We start from the raw sequence: 18,966 nt of genomic DNA on the forward strand, positions 1-18,966 counted from the left end.
TGACTGGAGGAATAGGTAAACAAGACAGCGAGTCAAAACGTAGTGGCGACCGTAAACTTTATGCTTTGGTGACATCATCGCCATATTAAGCAGCTAGCGCGGGTGATGCTATACAATTGAATATAAAAATAACACGATGAAACGTTTGCGTGCTGCTAATGACACAATTAATACGCAAATTCTTTTGTTTACAATATTACGATAAGAAAAACAATTGTTATTGTTTTTGTAATTCGAAATTGCGTTACCTATATCTGTTATGCGATTTGTTAAAAAAAAGTGCAATTAAAAATGTTCTATTTGAATATTATATGAAAAAAGTAATTGAAATGTAACCAATTAAATATGTGACAATGTGAATTATGAACACAATTTCCACAGCGCACGCACAAAATAATAACCGTAATGTATATTGCAAAATATATATGTATAAATATGATATTGTTTATGATACGTTTACACGTAAAAATAATATTTTGCCTAAACAATTGTTGCACTGAGTTATTTCGAAACCATATGTTCAAACACTGCCGTAATAGTGCCTCGTTATTGTTATTCTAAAGATTATTCGCACAGCTGACAATCGTTGTGCTATTTTTATATATGACACAGTTTTACTATAGTATAGTGAGTTTACGTTGCGACGAGTTTTAATAATAATAAATTAATTTATAGGTCACCGAAATTGTTACATAGGCGTCTAAATGTAATTAATTCCAAAAGAAAACGATACAATCTTTAAAAGTCATACGTAATAATTGCTTGTAACTTGCCTACTAGAAATTCTTGTGAGGTTGTGGCAACTTAATTATATAGGTAAGAATTTTACGAACAAATACGACATTAAGTTGTGCAGACGTTTTTATCAACTTACTCATAATATAATGTATTAAAGCAATTTAAATATTATCCATTTAAAAAACACAAAGTAAACATGTATTGACGTCGTCGACTTATCTCCGAGCGATAAGAACATGCGACTTTAAGTGAGAGCAAGCAAGGGTCATTGCAATAGTAAAACTCTTGACCTAAAGAGTACGTCGTTGACAAGAGACAACTCATCCTTACTTATCCCGATATCTTAAGAATTACTGACCTCAGAGATGAAAACATCATTATAGGTGTTTATGAAGATGTAAAGGTTCTTTGGCCTCAGGACAAGGATACAATAAAATAAAAGAGGTTTACAGAAATTTGACGCGGACAATATAATTATATTTTAAGATAACAAGGTTCGATAACGCAAGGCAATTATTTCCTGATAGTTGTACTAAATATACGTTTTAACAGAAGAAAGAATAGAACACGGAATGTAGGTATTGTTACTAAATGAGGGTGACTAACGACTAAGTTTTGATAAATAAGAATACGCGCTAGCCAGTGTGGCAAACGCAAGGTGATATTCCGTATCGCATATTTTAATAATTATATTGGTTACATTAGAAGATTTACATATATAATGTATACAAATTTGTGTATAGGTTAAGGTTAAGAGAAAAACATAATTGTTTGCAATTTAGCGGACAAAGGATTGCGGAGGTCAGGTGAATATCATTGGATGACTTATTTCGAAAACAATAACATTTGAAGAATAGAATTAAGTACTAGACCCCAACAAAATATCGAGTTTTACTCGGCCTTTTTTGTACTACTGCTAGACTTATACAGAGCCTTAGCTGATAAGATGGATTTCGAACTACAAATTTCTATGACCTGAAAGAGGTAACGGCATCCGTTTAGGACCTGATTTGAAGTATAAAGTGAAAAACAGAGCTTTGAAGCAGAGACGCATTTTAAATGGAATACGACTCTACTTATTTAAAAACAATATAATTGTACAAGGGACAAAATAAATATCTCAATCGTAATTTCTACTACTAATAAATTATTAGTGATCGGCGTCAATTGTAGTATCTGAATCAGAACTATGATATACCTTAGAATTATTTTTAACCTAGATCGATGAAAAACAATGTTTACAATATCACCTGATGGTTCGTAGGATAAAGCGATAGCTACGATATAAATCTGTTGAAGTTGAAGTCCGTCCAACAATTTACGTATTTTTCCACTGTTGGATTAAACGTGGAAATATACAATGTTTGCAAATAACAGATAAATATTCCGTTGAGATATTATTGATATTGTAATCTAATTTATGTTTTTCGATAAATATTTGTTATTCATTTTTGCAAATATTGTTTTAATAATTGCAAATAAATAGCTATTTTACATCTCAGATCATTATTGAAGCATTCATTTTATATCATATGATATGATATAAATAAATCCAAGCGGCGATTTAAAACAAAAAATACATATACATCTTAAATTTCATAATTATCGGTCAAATGATATCGAAATCTATAAATCTCGAATGAAAATAAACAACATAGAATTTACATAAAAGACAATACTTTACAATAAGAGACACGCAGAACAAACATTACTGAATGTGAGGTTGTCTAATTAAGAAAACAGTATAAGAACAGTTTCATTTTATAGTCCACGATTTCAAAGTTAGTGTGAATATAAAGAGCAATTTGCCGTTTTGCCACTAGTTCTCGCGACTCGAAGTTAGCACGCGACGGCCCTTGCGTGACCCCCTGACGTCTGCTAATCTTTATCTTGCTTCAACTAACCAATCGACAGTGTAATCAGTTGAGCACGTGTCTCCACTCCAGTGGCACAACGGGGCCAGCTTTCCTTCCGTGTCTATTCTTAGTCCCGGCAGGTCACGCCTGGTTCATGCAAATCACGTACACAAAGCAAATTAGCATACGGCGGCACTTGAACACAAAAAATACTAGCACATATATATATATTTTTCATCGGTTTTAACGAAGGAAATGGTCGCGGAAATGATTTATGTCCAAAATATATATGAGAATTCGGCTAGCGAAATTTTGTTATGACTATAAAACGATTATAGATAGTAATCGTAAATAGTATTTACGAAATAAAAAAAAGCAGAGACAAAATTCAAAGGCTAAGAGAAATGGGAAATTAAACAAACAAGATGTTTAACATGCGGCGTCGGAGCAAATGATCAAAGAAAATATAAAAAAGATCATTTCACGCTTACAACTGAGGGAAACGGGGTCAGTAGTGTGAGCTATGGATCCTAAACAACAAATGGACGAATCTTGTGTAAACACATATAACCGGGTGATGTAATACGTGAAGGCGTGTGTGATCTTACGAAACGAGCAAAAGTAAAAATGATAAACCGAGTACAGACTTTATTCTCAACACAAATTTACGCTACAGTTACATTTAATGGCGCCCCAAGGTAAACTGGTGTCACATTTTACACGTGACTATGTTTGTATCGTTATATCGTAACCTATTAATAGCTAGAATTAAAATCAGTACCTTGATTAATATTCTGAATATTATTTGTAAGCTAATGCAAATCACATACATATATCACGAGTGTGTATATCTAATCGTGTTAAAAAACATATTTAAAAATATAACGAAGTGGATAATATTATCAACGTTATCAGTCAAGCGTATATCTGTTACAAATGCTATAATACATACGTATTTTATTGCAGATTAATTCTTCAACTTTATATAACAAAATAAAGTTAAGACATAATATCTAGCAAGAGATTTACAAGATATAATAATTACCCATCAATTTTCAATAGTCTAAATAGTTTTGATGAAGAAACCATCGATTCATGTTTCGAATTGTTATATTATAATATTCAAACAAATAAAAAGCTTAAAAAATGTGATAACAGTAATAAATAAATATAGTTTTATTGTCGACAAGATTAAAACGATACAAACCAAGCGTGTAAACAACATTAAAGCCGTTGCGTTATTAGAGCAAAAATAATCAGACGAGCGTACTGGACATGGAGTGATAAAAATACGTTGTGATGTTAGTGGGCATTAGGGCCGGATTGGGGTCAATCGCTTGAGGCCATCTGTGGCTGCTAATTATAGACGATGCGCGTCGACTCCAATAACGCACATCTATGAATCTCAATTGCAATCACGAAAATATCACGGGTTTTGGAAGAAAGAAGTAATACAAATAACATCAAAAGTGATTTAGCACTCACTGCGGTGTTATGAAACGATTCACGTTATATTATAGGACCTGTTAAAACAAAATTAGTATACTCAGCTTTTATCAATTAAAGGATATTTTCTAATATTCCACCTTAAAATAAAACGGATATAGTTGAATAATTATTACGAGAAAATGCTATATAAAGGTCATTATACTGTAGCCAGCAAAAGCATAAAAACTACAGAGTACTTAAATTACAGTTATTATAAAAAATGTACAAAAGGTATTTTTGAATTATGCAGCAAATTCACTGTAAGATTATTTTAAAACCCATTTGATTTCCTGGTTACTAAAAATAGGTAAATTATTAGTCTCAAGCTTCTCTGAGATCTTGTAACGGAACTTTGGAGTGTCTCTCGGATGAATTGCTATTATAATGAAGGACTGCATAGAGAAATTGTCATCTTCATTAAACACGCGTGATAATTAATTACTCATTTCAAGACAAACACATATATTTTTTACTTTTAATTTCTTAACGAAGCAACTGTACTTGAGAAAACAATATAAAAAAGATACGACCATCAATGTTTTGTAATTGCTATAATATTTAATGATAATTTATATTTGTAACGTTTACATTAATTTAAATGTTAAATTTTGAATGACTATATCTACGTAACCGGATGCTTTGGTTGGTTGAAGAAGCTCTTGATTGCTAAATTTAGTTTTGTTTTTAAATGAGTTTTGGCTTCAAAGCATTTTATGCTTATTCAAATCAACTTTGTTATGTTTAAATCGGTAAAACAAACGAACAACGAAAAAATCCATAACAGTATTGTGTTTTGGCGATAATAGTTTCATAAAAATGATCCATAACTTTCTACACTGTTTGGACAATTAAGTTTTATAAGTCCAATAACGGCCCCGAAAATCCGGCATTAACAAATGATATTGTGGTTTATATTAGCTCTAATTTCGAATTGTTACCAAGTGCAGGAACTCAAAAGCACGTTATGAAATCACCTTGTTATGAAATAAAATCAACTAACACACCCGGAGATACCCAGTTACATACTATTTACGAATAACATCTGATGAATGAACTTGTTATAGTTAAATGTAAATGCTCTTAATTTTTCTATACCAGATTTACTACCTTAGGGAAGACTAGAAATGTCCTGCCTTGGTACAATTCATTAGTATTAGTACTTTAAATTAATTCAGCAATGTGAATGATTCGAATGTTCCCATGATAATAATTTGATATGAGCAGGCTTTTTATCAAACGAGCGGCTGTTTTCTCAGCCGTGTGCATACCGTTTCGTAGAATCGGTATCGAGCGCACGCGGAACTTATACGGCACACTGACACAGCACCGTCTCGCAGTGAAGTACGATTACATTTTACCATTGCGTTACATCTTTGATGTGCACGAATAGTGGAAATGATTTTTTTTATTAACTGAAAACAGCAGTATAGGCGAAAACTTATGATCAACAGTGATATAACATTTATTAAGTGACTGAAGTGTGACGTCAAGTATCTAACGCGTGTAACAAGAATAATAATTTACTTAAAAGTAGAGATATAATTATGTAACTAGACAAATAAATGTAATGAGTTAGTAATCACAACGCTATTAAATAAATGCACTTGGCAATAAATCAAAAGACCGGAAATAAATATTAAAGCTTAAAAAGGAATTAACAATTAATTGCGATGAACAAAAATTACGCTAGTCTGTGATATTTTTCGTTTTGGCCGAACTGCTTTCTTCATTATTTTCATTATTTTTTGTTGAACTGCGATAATGATTGAGTCAATTAGCCCTAATAGCTTTCTATGGTAATCGGAGGTTATCGTCAATGTAAGGTATTTTGCGGATCGACACACATACGATCATTGCGTAATGTTGTTTTGACTACTCAATGTTTGTAAAGAATTATTGTTTGTAAGCTAAATGTATTATTTTTTGCTTACGTTAATATAAAAATACATTGTTATTTCAACAAAATCACAAGCATATTCAATTGTTTTATAAAAATTATCTACCTATTTAAGAATTACTTTCCACAAGTGTCTAGTACGTGATTGCAACTACAAAATCGATGTAATTACTTCTGATCGAAATTAGTGCATTCAAAGTAAACAATTTAAAATTACGAGTCAATTTAGCGTTCTATTTCGAACCGTTCTCTCGATTAAATTTCAGTAGATAATTATTAAATTAACGCAAGTCTCAAATAAACTTTTATATCAAAAGAAATTCGAGTGCGAAAAAAACCATAATATTTGAGGTATTATTGTAAAACATTCTTCACACACGTGGCGAGTTCTCATAAGCTTGTCTGCAAATTCATTCCATTCATCTAAAGAGCCGATGTTTTCTTGCTAGCATTTTATTCAGCAATTTCCTCTATTTACAGCCAATTAAGATAGTACAAAGCGGCAAATATTAAACATAGCTGCGTAACTGGTATTATATAGGATGACATTAAATAAACGCTTTATATTTATCATGTTAATGCGTCGTATCGATCTTATCGCACAATCGTTATAAAAATAACAAAATACGTTACTAATAATCGTAAGTTATTCAGATTAGTAATTGTACCAGAATATTTACTTTTTTAAAATCAGACGTATTTAAAAAATCGATTAATTATTACCGAAATGTTTCCTTATTTATAGATTCTTTATCCTACATACAATATACTTTGTCGGAAATTCTTAAAAATGATTTTACAGTTTACGAAATATTATCTGTAAATAACTTTATTAACAAAAAAAAAATCCACGGTAAACTAAACCGGTCAACGAAACGTAAAATTAGTTACGCCTTTAACTTAATAGATATTGGACAAGGATACCGATCATAGTGTAAATGAATCAACTGACAAAAATGAAAAAAAAAAATCATTAAACATTTCATTAATATTGTAAAGATTTTCGTTAGATATTACACAGGTGGCTAAGTAGGTAGAGGTTCTCTCTCGTGGAAAATTTATTCTCTAACACGGAGAGGAGTCGAGGTTTCCTCTACAAGGGAAACGGTGAGGCTACACAGGTATTCCTGCATCTCGTCAAACTCGCTTTACCATAAGTGGAAAAGGTTAACTTTTACCAATCGTCACGTCGTTAATGTTTATTGATGCAAATTGTGAAGCAATTAAACATGTTTATTTTATACAATTTCTATTTATTACGATAAAATAGTTGACCTTAATGGAAAATAAACAGTTCGATTATGATTTTATATACATGTATGTAATATCGTAACTATGATTTTGTTCATAAGAAATTAGTGTATCTGAATTTTTATTTCATTAAGGGTTATGTGTTAGGAGAATTTGTAAAGTAAAATAAAAGAAATATTACGTCTCCTATGAGAAAAAAATTGTACCTATATAGTACGACGAAGTATAATTTAATTTGTATAGTATTCGATTGCATTGATAGTGAACTGATCAAGAATAATGTGAAATAACTTATTACTTACCATAGCTTGCTCGATCTTGTTGTCGATGGCCACGGCGCTTGTACCCGATGCGCTGTAAAGAATAGAACAAATTAGATATACATTGTAATTTCATAAAACAACTTTTAATATTCATAATATATCATTGTAAAAACATATGTAAATTACTATTAACTCGTTATATTATATTTAATTTTTCGTAGGCGAATACATAAAGATTGTATATATATAAAAACGTAACGGAATATCGAATATCATATGATGAATTCCTAATTATTTACGTGCGGATGCAGCCGTGTCCTGTTGAATACAAAATTCACATTAAAGTCATGCTCGCACGCGAGTAGTTCCCACACATTTAGGTCATTTCCCAACGATACAATATAAATTACATTGATTTGCATTCAATTTGTATTTAAAAATGTCTTTAATTATTTTGTCTTTGTTGCTATCGTTTCGGAATGCGCACATAATGTCCTTATCAGTCGCTTTGAATGTTAGATACGGTTTATTTCTTTTTTTAAAAGGTTAAGCAAGGACGAGTAAGAAAGAAAATTAATACTAAATAAATTGGGTACTTGAAATTTGGCGACAATAGCAGAATATCTCCTTGTATAAATTGGTTTATGGTTGATTACATTAACATAGTGTCGAGGATAAAACAGAAGATCAGTGACCCACAGCAACTTTGTGTTGCAACAAAGAGAACAATAGATGAATAGTATACAAAGTCTTGCTTAGTTTTGAGATACCTTTAACCTCTAATTTATAGTAAATGAAAGTATACATAATGCGACGACAAGTATCTATGACGATCATTTTCATAAAGCAAGAAATGAATTCTATATTGAACTTTCGTATCTTTTTTTATTCATCATAAAAAAATCATCTACTCTTGACACTTGACAGTAATGAATGGCTCAAATAACCTGTTCGGTCGGATATGTTAAATGTCGAGCGAAATGCAAATGCGAGAGAAAGCACTTGAATTTTGGCTAGGACATAATGGTCGAGAGCTATTGATTAATTGTATTGGCGGACATAAAACAAAAGAGAACACGAAACCATGAGGCGGTTTACGGTTTCACAAACACACACGAAGTTTAACCACGTGCACACTAAGCACACATTGTGCCGACACACTCTACTTGGTGGCATCTGGTGGTGCCATTATTGTCGGACTTATCCATTATGATCCAATCTCGCTCGTGTAATCATCCGGTAGCTAGTATGTGGCACGTTGCACGGGTACGTACTTGACTTTCTCCGGCTTCGGATTCCGTGCCGCGTCAATGAGGTGAACAGCACAACGCTTAAGTTGGGCCAAGTGAAGCATTCAGAATAACCGTGGCGGCGATTGCGTATCGATTTCGACCAGTCCGTTACTGAACTCAGGTATTGAATAACTCTCGTAGACCGCATGACCGCCGTCGGTGACGCACATAATCGATATCTTTAACAGATCAGCTGCGAATACTTTTGAGGATTAAACGCCTAATTACTGCGGCACATTCGAAAGCTAAACTGAAGACATGGGAGACAGGAAAATAAAAACAAAACTGGCTTTCTCTTGTTGATTTCGTTGAAACAAGTTTTAGCGTTTTGTGGCTGATTATGTAAGTCGGTGACAAAATTGCACACAGTAACGGAGCATATGAAGAAGTTGAATTGGAAAACAAAAAACTGGAGAAAGCATTAACAATGCCTTCTACTATCATGTCATGGACAATGATAGTACGCTTTGTACAAAAAGATTTATGATATCTCAGAACGATTGTTGACTGTAATTTTTAAATAATAAACATTAATATGTTTTTTTTCTCTAAATTTATAAAATTTTAATAACATTAAATACGACTAGCGTCAACGTGGGTTTTGTAGTGCATGCAATTCATGAAAACGAGCTGTAAGTGGACAAAGGGCAGATAATGGTTTTGTCATCACGCACGTGTATATTTTCTTAGCCCTTCACTTTACTGCGTCATGAATAGAATTCGAACAAAGATCGTATCGTGAGTTTTGAAAAGGACAAAGTTGTAAAGTGGGAAGAAATACTTATTTATCATCAATTAAATAACAATCACTTGAAGATGAGTTTTATTAAATAACATAGTATTAGTTTTTGCAATAAAATCTCTATACTCAAATTTTGTTGTGTTGAATATTCGGGAAAAAAGTAGGATAACACGCGATAAACACAAGTTACACTAACCTAAGTAATTAATTTAAAATGGTAATATGGCTTTTGTTTAACATGAGTCAACTTGTGTTAATTAAGTTTTCAAAAACAAAAGACAATAGGTATAAAATTAAATATTTCAATGAATAAAATGCTATATATACAAAGAAAATCAAAACTTATCACGTTTAGTGAATCATTCGCGATGATGTATTGAACAATACTGCTTAGCAGACAAAGGTCAGGATTTAAAATATAAAAGTGTCACGAAATATTTTGAAATAAGTTGTATTAAACAATAATTTTGAGGATACAGGTAAAATACAGGTAATCATCATAATCATCATCATCATTTGATCAATTCATAAATTATAAATGCACAGTATTGGTGTTTATGACGATGCTTCTGATACGCGCATACAAATTACGATTAAACATATTTTAAGAGAACAAATAACAAAATGCATCTTGCTCAAAGCTGTTTTGTAATATTGTGTTAAGTTAGATAGTAGATACACAGCAACAGAGTTTCGTGCTGCAGTGCAGTATGTTATAGTGAGGCGAGCGGCCTGCGCCACTTCCAAGGTCGTTGAAGGGAAATCGACGGGTGTCGATGTCGACATGCCCGCCATCAGCTCATGACGACCGTTACATCTCGTTGTTTCTTAATGCTGCACTCGCTTCGTTGTCAATTAACAGTGAAAATGGAGCAACAATTGTATTCCATTTAAGATAACCGATGATTATAAGCGGTCTTAAAAACATTTTTCTACTTTCATTCCAATGGATATGTTTATGAGAATTTTAAGATCGAATAGATTTTTCATTCCTGAATTATCATAACGTAAAAACGAAATAGATTTAGAATGAAATATGCAATAATATGTAAAAACTATTTTTAAATAAAGTAGGCTAATCGATATTCCAGTGAAAAAACAAATGACGGATACCACTGCGGGCTTATTAATGAGTTGTTTTTATCCAAACAGTGTAACACACTAAAATGAATTGAACACAAAGGGCAAACTGGACCAGTGAGGGTACGCGATTGGTCACTCGTTGTCACGCACAAAGGTCACGCAACAATTCTTTTCCCCGGTTTAAACATTAAAAACACATCGTGATTTCAACTATGAATGAATTCATCAAGACAACATAGAAAACAATTTAATTTAGCAAATTTTAATTTAGTGTTGTAAAATATGTTTGGTAATATCATCTTGTACTTTAATTTAGCACGTGTTTGTTAACTAACAGCTATAATATCACAGCAAAAGCCTAGCAAACTGATAGAAGGGTTTTCAAGCATCTAAAAGATCAATGCCAATGTCTAGGCATCGCGAGGTCAACGACGACTTCAATATACTGTCATGTATAACGTAGCATGTTAAAACGATTTGGAGCTTAGTGCAGTGGATCGATACAGCAGCAGTGAGACGATAGAGATAGCTAGGCTCAATAGGAGGCGCTGACGTCAACCATTCACATTCATTTGTCCGGCTGCAGTTGGAGTCATTGCCGTGGAACCTTCACCGACTTACCGGTTCGCTAATCAGCTGAACTTCGCCACATCCTTCGCTACGCCATTCCTTCACTTCGCTGACATAACGAAAAGACGCACTGCGTCAGTCCAAAGCGGTATCATAATATAACATAATACTCACACAGGGTAGAAATAGTCGATGTACTTGACGACGACTTCTCTGAGCAAATCCTGTTTGTTCATGATTGACGAGTAGCTTGCACTTATAAGTTTGGTTTGCATGGCTCCCTTTTCGGCGAGCAAATGTTTTCCAGCCTTCGGTTGTAGCGGAGCCGTTTTGCGAGTGAGTTTGTGAACGTTGTGCGTATTGAGGTAGAGCTATATTAGGTTGTAAGTTTAAAGACGCGGGCGAGCTGTGCGACGCGTTGCGGCGAACTGGGACCGGGGCCGATGCGAGGAGCGCGCGGGAGGGGGACCGAGCAAGCGGCGCGCGCACGGCTCTACCTACTACGGGCTACGATGGCGCCTCCAAACACCTAGGCAACGCTTTTGCGACACACCCGCTTCGCCTCGCCTGCCGCACTTAAAATCGAGAATGAATCCATAACTGCCGATTTTTTGCATTTAATGCTCGCTTTGAATTATACTATCGTTTAGGTTCAAGGCTGACGAGATTTGGCCAGTTTTTTGTTAAGCGCTGAAGGTAAATATAAAAATAAAACAAAGAAAACAGGTATCGGGAGCTAAATTTAAACCGGTTTTATTTAGAGTATACAAGCTTTAAAAGATTAACAGATTTAAACGTTGTTTTTAGTATAATTATAAGTATGATGTAATTGAGCTAAATGCAAATTTATTTGAACATTTAGGATCATTGCAATAATAAAAAGCTACCAGTTTCTCTTTGTTTATAAATTCATTAGGACATCTAATGCTTGAAACGATAAAAAATAGTTACTAGGAGTTTTCCGGATATTAAAATATAAATAGTTATAAGTTACCTAGTAATTTAATAGCGAATTTCGTGATCCAGTATTATGCAGTACGATGGACACTTCCGTGTTAAGTTGAAAAGAGTTATAGACCAGAAACTGTACAAAATTTGAGAAATACAAAATTGCTTATATTTTAATCCACTCGAGGGTTGTCGTCGTGCAGTAAAACTTAGATTTGTTTATAAACAATACGATTAATATTCGAATCGTTTTGTTGGCAAAACAATCGAAGAGATAACATTCGATAGAACTTAAGTTACAGCTACTGACGATAGGCATCTTACGACGTAAAATTGTCGTATTTAATAATGCAATAGATACAGGTAAACAATATGAGATAAAAGTATGTATCACATTGGTTTAAATTGCTATGGAACTTATAGTTAAGTTAGCAAGTGTGCAGCATAAAATTATTATCGCAGTCATTACGCAATTGCTTCCGCGCATTGTTCTCTCAGCGAAAAATTGAAAATAAATTTTGTATTTACTACTAAGATAATAATAGCTGTACTTTACAGTTGATAAAATGAAAATCAAATAAATTACTTTCAAGCATTTCGACAAAGACTTGGATAGTAGTGAGTAGAAATAACTTTGCATATCTTTCATTTGGAATAATAAATACCAACTTTGCATTGGTTGAATGAGATGAGCATTTTGTGTTTTACAGAAAACAGACCACTAGCAACTGAATCAGAAGCAAAACGATTTAGCGTCATCCCAAGGCGATAACACTGCTGATCCGCTAATCAATAAACACAGTTCATACGATAATACAAGGTTAAGAAACGAGTTTTACATATATTCACATATATAATCATAATACAAACAGACGTAACAGAAAACATTATTTCGAAATCTGAAGACCTCCAAACGTGTAGATCTCTCGAAGGACTACAAATAAATCGGACTCATATTTTTCAAAAAACACTCAACTAAAATATATTATCAAAGTTCTATCACAAATACTTCACTAAACTGAAATATAAGACGCTGAAGTATCAGATGTTAAAACATTAATTTATAACAATGAGCATAAACATACGAACGTGTTCTACAAGATAATCCAAATGATGGTGCAAGAATTTAACTCAAAGACGTATCTTACAAAACTCATATTATGAAACTATCACTTTACACGGTTGGAAATATAATAATGAGTTATTTTTGCTACTGACGCGTGAATGTTTGGAAACAACGCGTTGAATAAAATTAATTTCCGTGCAATAAACGTTAGTGTGCCGCCAACTGCATGCGCTACGATAGTTTAACTTGCCGAGTGAACAAGGTTCTTAGTATTATGCGAATGATTCTGATAACAGTATACGCTTTGAAATATTACTTTTAACGGGTAATATAATCTCTAAAACGAAATTTAACTTATTATGTCACGGTATTCTTTGAAATGTATAAAATGAAATATAAAAGTAGTCATAGCAAAAAATATTAAATTTTAGTTGATATAAATTCTTTTTTTGTGTTTTAGCCTTTATTTTTATTATAAAGAATTTGAACATAATGACATGTCGATACAATTTCTATTGGCAACGTGATGTAATGTCCCACGAATAGACTAAGGTCTATTTCCCTTGCTTAGAGGTTTCTTTCCCAACGTTGCTCCAATGCCGGTTGTGATAGTGCCGAGCATGAGATGAAAAGCAAACAAAAATAATGCTCATGAAAATTCAGGGTTGCAGCCCGAATTTGAACTCGCAATCCTTGATTAAGATTAACGTGTGTTCACCACTGTGCCTTTGCTCTGTTTACAAAGATAAATCTATATAGGTAACCATGGTTACTCTACATACAATAAAACAAAAGAATGTTAACGAGACATTTACAACATAGATCTGTTTATAAGTTTATATACAAGCACAAAGTCAGGGTCAATATTGTATATGTAAACAGAGTCGCAGTTGTTTGACGAGAGGCAATGAATATGTATTACGCGATCGAAGCATTTGACGACGCTACAAGTGTATTATACGCGATGCATTATGAGCTGTACTTTGGAATCTTTACTGAAATCATCATAATTACCTACGAATCGACCTTGGCTCTTAATTAATACCTACCTAACTCGATCTAAAGCCACGACAGCTCTCCTATGACACAAACATACCCACTTTATAATTAATATTGATTTTTATAATGTTCTGAAGTTATTGTATTACCTATATGGTGTAGTCTATATATTACATATAATATATAGACTACACCATAGTCTATCTATACGTATTTATTTTTAACCAACAACAAAGTTTCATCTTGAACTAATTTTGGCACAAACAACAAACAGTTTCATATATTAACTATAGTTATATTCCAGACATAACAATATTTTACTTAAAGTCGGGTTTTCCTTAAACAAAAAGAAAAAAAAATAATTTTTGAAGTGATTACACTAAGTAATAAGAAATATGAAGTATCACTGCATCAACAAAATATGCAAGTCACGTTTCTTGAAGAATGTATAACAATAGTAATTTTAACCGGTAACGCTGTATAGCCTTAGGCAATAGTAATTTATTTAATACCCCAATGACGCTATAACAGAAATGAGTTGATGCAAAAAGCCAATTAAATATTACTTAGTTACAACCTTGATATTTATATATATCTAAGGTGTGGTTTTAGCAGACGCAACGATAACAAATAATAGAGCTGTCGATATGAATTGTAATTTAAACGTAATTCTAATAATTTAAAGTTGAATCCGATCGAGATACATTTAAAATTGTAGTTGTATGTAAAACTACAATTTCAAATATGCATCTGATATCGTTGCTTTTAATTTGGAACCAAATATGAGTTAAACATAAATACTTTCATATACATATGTACATATATACGCGTCTAGTATTAAAGTAAAATAAAAAGTATGTTTTATTTTTTTAGTAGTATTTTTTTGTAAATAAGTTACAAAAAAAATCAAATATGTCGTCATTATGTAATTGAAACGTAAACTATCAATAATAGAGGATCAATTTTATAAAAACATCAACTTTTGACTTACAACTTGCAAGTGCATTTCACAATAATACGCATATAAACAGACATATTACATTATAATAGAATCCCGATTGTAGGCGTAACTTCAAAGACTTGCATATCAAGGAAAACGGCTAACCACAATATGCCTATAAAGTATCAATTATTATAATAAATATAAAGATATCAATTACAGTTGAAGGTTAATTGTATATTAAAATAATGTTAATGACTAAGTAGTAACTTAGAAGTTTCTAATGAAAAAATATTTTATAAAATGTGTATAGTTCACATACCGTGTTAAACTTTTATGTAACAAAGCCTTTTCAAATAAACGTAAAAACGGATATGTCGTTTTAGCCCCGACACTCAACCCACGTTATATTTTTTTCCTCGCACATCCCGTAATTTTTATGTACAACGTACATGTACTTGGATATGGATATCCAGGTACTCGAGTCAATGGTTCAGCGAACATGAGGTTACAGACAGACCAAGGTGTTTTAGCATTTCAAAAAATCGTATAGAGTATAAAATACATTGAAAGAATAATACGAATATTTTGAATTAGAACGAAAAAATACTTTAAGTTTCATTATGATGATTACTGGGTTAATTTTTCTCTTGATATCGTGATGTATTTAGGTATAAACTTGGCAAAAAATGTATTGATTTATGTAGTCTAAAATCAAACAATAATTGCGCATCACTGCAATCAAACGGAGGCGAAGATTAATTATTTATTACAGGTGCAAAAACAGCGTCTTGCTTTCCTCGTAGCGTAATTATGATACAACTATCATTGTAGTCTACACAAGTGCAAACGCTAACCAAAGTGGCTGCAATTGTTATGAGGATTTTAATTATTGTAAAAAACTATAGTATTATTTTTTAGAGATAATTAGTTTCCCACGTCATCATTATAAAATGTCGATTGTAGATGAATATAAGACTTAATTTATACAATTTTAAAATAAATTTTGTTGAAATTTATTGAATGCCAGCGGAAATAGTAAAACTTAACAGCTATATCAAAAATTGCATACGCAATTACTTCATTGAAAACTTATTCCTATAATGAAACATTTATATATTTTTAGATAACATATGAACTAATGTCATTATCATAATGCATATCAATTCATTGATATAGTCTACGAAATGTCATTATCAAATGAAAAATTGTCTCAAGTGAATCATTCTTGACTACATCCTTATTGTCACAATAGGGCTAAGTTGGATAAATTGAAGTTTCCGCTAGTTTCGGGTTATTGAACGATAATGTTACACAGATTATGCATCGCAGTGACTGTGGAAGGGATATTTTAAATATAGTTATAAATTAACGAACTCATATTATTCTAAACTAATTAAAATATATGAGAAGAATAAAATATGCATGGCATGTGGAAATACAAGCTTATGATTCAATCATTAAGAACATGTTCGTTATTAAGACATACGTACATTACGCAATTTATAAACGTAATGATCACGCTTCTACGGTACAAGATAATATGTTATATCAATTATAAAACACGAAAATAAGGCGAAAAACATATATAATTAATCGAATATTATTAATACATTCGTTTATCTAATCATTCATATAACCGTTTCAATTATGATTCTGTGAGTAAATGTTATTCTTTATACTTTATTTTATACAACACGGTTTATTATAGCCAAGGTTAATCTGAATGATAAGAAATGAATTATAACGTATTGTAAGTGTAAAAGATCGCTTAAACATAAATACATGGAGAGGAATTATTATAGAAGGGCTCGATGTGATCAACCTGTACAACGCAGCGAGAATCACGTACTCCATACACAACAAGGGGTAGATAAAGACAATAAGATAAAACATGAAGTGATACAGACGATAACGAAGATAACGTAACAAATAAATAGACAATAAAGGTAGCACAATCATTTGTATGATAAGGGCGGATTAAGATTGATCGATAAGTGTTACTAATACGATAAACATATTATAATTAATGACACATGTTGGCACTTACGAACACCAAGTGTTTCGGCGAGCACAGTTTGTTCGTGTCGGTTCACTGGGGGAGGTTTTCTGGTTGATATCGGGCGGTAGGTTCAACTTAAAGCCCGCTATTGACTTCCGCCGTTTCGCGGCGAGGGCGCGAGATGCTAGGTCAGGGTCGTGCACATGATCCGACGGAGGTGGAACATGCGAACAGGTCCTGATATGCGCCTGCGCTGTCGCCACTTGGAGCAGTTTGCTCGAAAGACTTCGCCGCCCTAGGGCCTCACAAGTTGCACACCGTTTCTCCTCCATGAAAGTCCTCGTGTGTCCGACTCGCGCACGCCGCTTGCACTGAGCGCGTATTGTTTTCCAGCGGACGTGGTAGCTTAACTGATGTCATCCGACGAGCGACACGCGCGCTGACGCTCGCACTCGCTACTCATAAAATTCAAGACTAAGTTCTTGACTGACCGCAAAATCGATCGATACACGACCGAAATAGGCTTAATGCGATAATAGGAGCGCGATAAGGTGTACACGCGAATAAGTGTATTGACCTAAATGGTGAGGCATAAACACGGCTTCGGGGCGACCTCGGCGGGCGGCTATGCGCGGGCGTCTCGGTGCAAGCGACTGCGGTCACCACTACAAAGCACCCCCGCCGCCCGGCGTAATCCGAACGTATGCTACGATATCGATGTTTGCGGTGAATAATATGACAAGCATCGAGTGACTTCCCATCATAACGCGACCTTAGCATCTCGACCATTCCGCTGGATTTCATCCAGGTATCTATTATAAATTATGATTTCATTTCAAGTTTATTTCTTCCGAGTCACACACGTTGAGTGCGGTAACGAGTTATTTTATGGAGTATAAAAAACCACGGAAAGCTGGTGCTGTATATTTTAGTACACTTATTTGTCAAATGTCCTATTTATCTTACAGATTTAGAATTCAGGCAAATATTCAGGCCAAGGAAACATTTAATCCCAGAGAACTGTTCTAGAAAAACATAATATGCTTTACCTTTAATTCAAAAACTTAAAAAACATACGTATATCACTCCTACCTAATTCATATAAAAAACAATTACTTTGAAAATAATATAGAAAATAAGTATATATTATATAACAGTCTAATAAATGTATAAAATCTCCCAATATAATCAACTCTATTCTAAGCTCCAGTATGAGCTGTAACAAATTACAAGACTACATAATCCGTTTTGAATACTTTTTAATGTAAAATAAAATTAAAACTGTTCTATATTTCTATACGTAAGTTAATTGTATGATTTATATAACCAATATAATGAATACATTTGAGGATTAAGTCTATTTGGCCGAGAATCATAGGTATCATAATAGGTGTATGCCGTACATTGTTTATTTTTGAGCGAGGCACGTGAGGTGTAAAAGATAAATCAATTGTTATGCCAATTTAATCGAACCATATTCGACAACAAAAGATTGGCAATGCATCGGTTCGGCACGCCTCTTAATTTCGGTATGAATGGTATTGGCAACAGGTGAGGTGAGATTATGACAAACGCCCCTATCAAGTACGATTGAATCAAATTGTTGAAGATTCATCGCTACTGATCACTGGAGACCGATGCTTTTACGCGTCGAATATTTAATTTAAGTCCATGAAATACGTCTCTACTTGTCGCATAATGAAGTAACAGTTATCTTAAAAATACAATTGTTAAATTTATCCGTTATTTAATTGTAGTTACGTAATTACATATAATGTGTTAAAATGGTCATGTTATATTTGTATGCATTTTTGAATTAATGTTATTTTTA

At 33.0% G+C, this 18,966-nt stretch overlaps 1 protein-coding gene across 4 annotated transcripts in view; it reads right to left on the reverse strand.

Annotated features, from left to right (window-relative positions):
* Window positions 1-18,966, reverse strand: part of LOC124534584 (protein bunched, class 2/F/G isoform-like) — a 133,210-nt gene that overhangs the window by 4,363 nt on the left and 109,881 nt on the right. For all 4 annotated transcript variants that reach the window (XM_047110532.1, XM_047110515.1, XM_047110507.1 and 1 more), the window contains one exon: window positions 7,533-7,584. In XM_047110532.1, the coding sequence (XP_046966488.1) occupies window positions 7,533-7,584 (52 nt within the window). The remainder of the gene's footprint in view (window positions 1-7,532; window positions 7,585-18,966) is intronic.

The sequence above is a fragment of the Vanessa cardui genome, chromosome 1 (assembly GCF_905220365.1).
Source record: "Vanessa cardui chromosome 1, ilVanCard2.1, whole genome shotgun sequence".
NCBI lineage: Eukaryota > Metazoa > Arthropoda > Insecta > Lepidoptera > Nymphalidae > Vanessa > Vanessa cardui.